The sequence below is a fragment of the Lactuca serriola genome, chromosome 3 (assembly GCF_051521515.1).
Source record: "Lactuca serriola cultivar US96UC23 chromosome 3, Lser_US96UC23_V15, whole genome shotgun sequence".
NCBI classification, from domain to species: Eukaryota; Viridiplantae; Streptophyta; class Magnoliopsida; order Asterales; family Asteraceae; genus Lactuca; species Lactuca serriola.
Genome location: NC_136410.1, coordinates 189,677,666 through 189,680,658, shown reverse-complemented (window position 1 = coordinate 189,680,658; position 2,993 = coordinate 189,677,666). Strand labels below are relative to the sequence as shown.

At 36.9% G+C, this 2,993-nt stretch overlaps 1 protein-coding gene across 1 annotated transcript; it reads left to right on the top strand.

The window, feature by feature from the left end:
* Positions 1–849: 849 nt before the first annotated feature.
* Positions 850–2,555, top strand: LOC145093458 (uncharacterized). The gene is made up of 2 exons (XM_079031588.1): positions 850–1,224; positions 1,306–2,555. The coding sequence occupies exons 1-2, from the start codon at positions 1,159–1,161 to the stop codon at positions 2,398–2,400; spliced, it is 1,161 nt and encodes a 386-aa protein (XP_078887714.1). The 5' UTR covers positions 850–1,158; the 3' UTR covers positions 2,401–2,555.
* The last annotated feature ends 438 nt before the right edge of the window (positions 2,556–2,993 follow it).

The window sequence follows — 2,993 nt, the reverse complement described above, 5'->3', positions numbered from 1 at the left end:
CCGAATAGTGGTAAAAACAAAACCCGAAAACCGGCCCACTAATCTGAATATCCGGTCCGATCCTGATTTTTTTTCCGGTCTGGTCCGGTCCAACGGGTCATATGCTCATCCCTAGTTATAGTTGTGGGTATACCAACCTTTTAGTGGTTGTGTGTGGTAATGATGCGACATTCACCACTAAAATGGTTAGTGGTGGATATAACAGATGGTCTTATATATATATTTACTGTGTAATTATATGTATACATATATTCACCTATTCCCGTTAAATATAACCAAAACAAATGCCTAGTTCAATGGTTAATACATATGGGGGTATGCATCGAATATTGTCCAAAGTAAGAAAACATCCATCCTACGTACCTCTATAAAATAATTTATCATCTTTCAGTAGCGTTACACGAGATTCTGATTGGGTACAGGTTTAAACCAAGAAACCAAACCGATGGACTTTGATTTGGGTTCGCTTCAATTTTAAATTATTTGAAAAGAAATTATCTAAAAACCGATGTTGATTTGGATTTGGTTTTGCATCGAAACCGACCCAAACCGATTCATGCGTGCCCCTAAATTTTACCAAACAATTTTATACAAAATGTTTATTAGATAGGATATTGAAATTTTCAGCTACCTTTTTTTTGGAAGATACCTTATCATATCACTTTCTCCATGAGGAAAAAAAATTAAAAATCTTTCTTCTTTAATTACCTTTATTTAATCTCCAAAAAGAAACAAGAGTGTTTGACGGGCTAATCTTTCATTTTTATTGGTCCACACACACTCTGTATCTATATAGCATATACTCATATACGTACTATATATACACACATTCTGTATCTATTTTTCTCTATAGTAAACAACCATTGATTAGAGCAAACGGCTATAATTTAGAGGCTCGAATTGAAAGCATTATCGTAGCACGAGCCCCTGAAATTTTGGTCGGATTTTCAGGACACTTCACTTCGTTATTATATAACCACAACACTTTCCACTAATCCACTTTTTCAATTCAAAATTTCGCATATGTGCCCACAAACGCAGGCATTTGATCAGGTTTTCTGCTGATTTCTACAGCAAAAGAGAAGAAAGAATTAGCCCTCTTAGAGGGCTCAAATCAACTTTTCCTAATCCTCCGATTGTTTGATTTGAGCCCTCGTCATGCCTGATGGTTATTCATCTTCCAATAAGAAGACGGATGACCATTGGGACAACGTCTGTAGTCAGGTTTGTTTAATCTTCATCGATTTCATCTCAATTTGTTTCGATTTTGGGGGTTTTGATTGATTTGTTAATTGGGATTTTCAGGAGGTAAGCAGAATGGATCGAATTCGTTGCATGATGCAAACCCTGGATCTACGGACGCTTCTTGTATTATTTATAGTGATACCAGTTGGTTTCGTGGGTATTTACTTCCATGGACAAAAAGTAACCTACTTTTTGAGACCTTTATGGCAATCTCCTCCAAAACCTTTCGTTCACATTCCTCATTACTATCATGAAAACATTTCAATGGCGTCGCTCTGCAAACTCCATGGTTGGGAAGTCCGTGATTACCCCCGGAAAGTATACGACGCTGTTCTCTTCAACAACGAGGTCGACATGCTTAAAATCAGATGGAAAGAACTCCACCCTTACATCACTCAATTTGTTCTTCTCGAAACGAATTCCACCTTCACAAGCATCCCGAAACCCCACTATTTCGCAATCAATCGAGAAAAATTCGATTTCATTGAAACTAGATTAACCTACGGGACAATCGGCGGACGATTTAGAAAGGGGGAAAATCCGTTTATCGAAGAAGCTTATCAACGAGTGGCACTCGATCATCTTCTCAGAATCGCCGGAATTGAAGATGGTGATTTGTTGATAATGTCGGACGTCGATGAAATCCCGAGTGCTCATACCATCGATCTTTTGCGATGGTGCGACGGACCTCCGCCGGTGATTCATCTGAACTTGAACAATTACTTGTATTCCTTCGAATTCAACGTCGATCATGACAGCTGGAGGGCCTCCGTTCACCAATATCAAAAGGGGAAAACGAGATACGTTCATTACAGACAAACAGACTTCTTGTTAGCGGATTCAGGGTGGCATTGTAGCTTCTGCTTCAGAAAAATCAGCGATTTTGTGTTCAAGATGAAAGCGTATAGCCATACAGATCGAGTGAGATTTTCGCACTTTCTTGATCCGAGAAGAATTCAGAATGTGATTTGCAATGGGGATGACTTGTACGATATGCTTCCTGAGGAGTACACTTTCAGGGATATTATCTCGAAAATGGGTCGGATCCCTCATTCTTATTCGGGTGTTCATCTTCCTTCATATCTATTGAATCATGCCGATAAGTACAAGTATCTTTTGCCTGGGAATTGTGTTCGTGAAGCTGTTTCAGGATAATATTAGTGTACTTTTTTTCTAGATTTAAAGGTTTTACATAGTCTTTTTTTTTTAAACCATTTGGGGAGATTTAGTTGTATATTTTTTTCCCCGCTTTCCGGTATTGTTTCATCAGAACGCAAAGACGTTATATAATATTTGATTTGTAGATCGAATTATTGTTTCAATAGCATCAATATCTTTTGCTCATAAAGAGTTTGTTAGCATTTGAGATTTGCAATTGATATTATATCGGTTTGTTATGTCATTGTTCGTAATCTAAATACGGTTGTGTATCTGTTAATGTATCTGAAACTCAGGTTTCATATGCTTTAAGGTGTTGTATCTTATGTAGTCGAAATGGTAATATTATTTTGGATAATTGTTGTGTACTTGAATTGATTTTGATTTATTTATATTATTGTTCGTAATCTAGCAGATTGTCGTGTATCTGATGTGTATCAGGAATTGGAACTCAAGTTTTATATGCTTTAAGGTGTTGTACCTTATGTAGTCGAAATGGTAATGTGTACTTGATTTATTTATGTAATTGTTCGTAATCTAGCAGATTGTTATGTTTCTGTTAATGTATCTGAAACTCAGGTTTCATATGC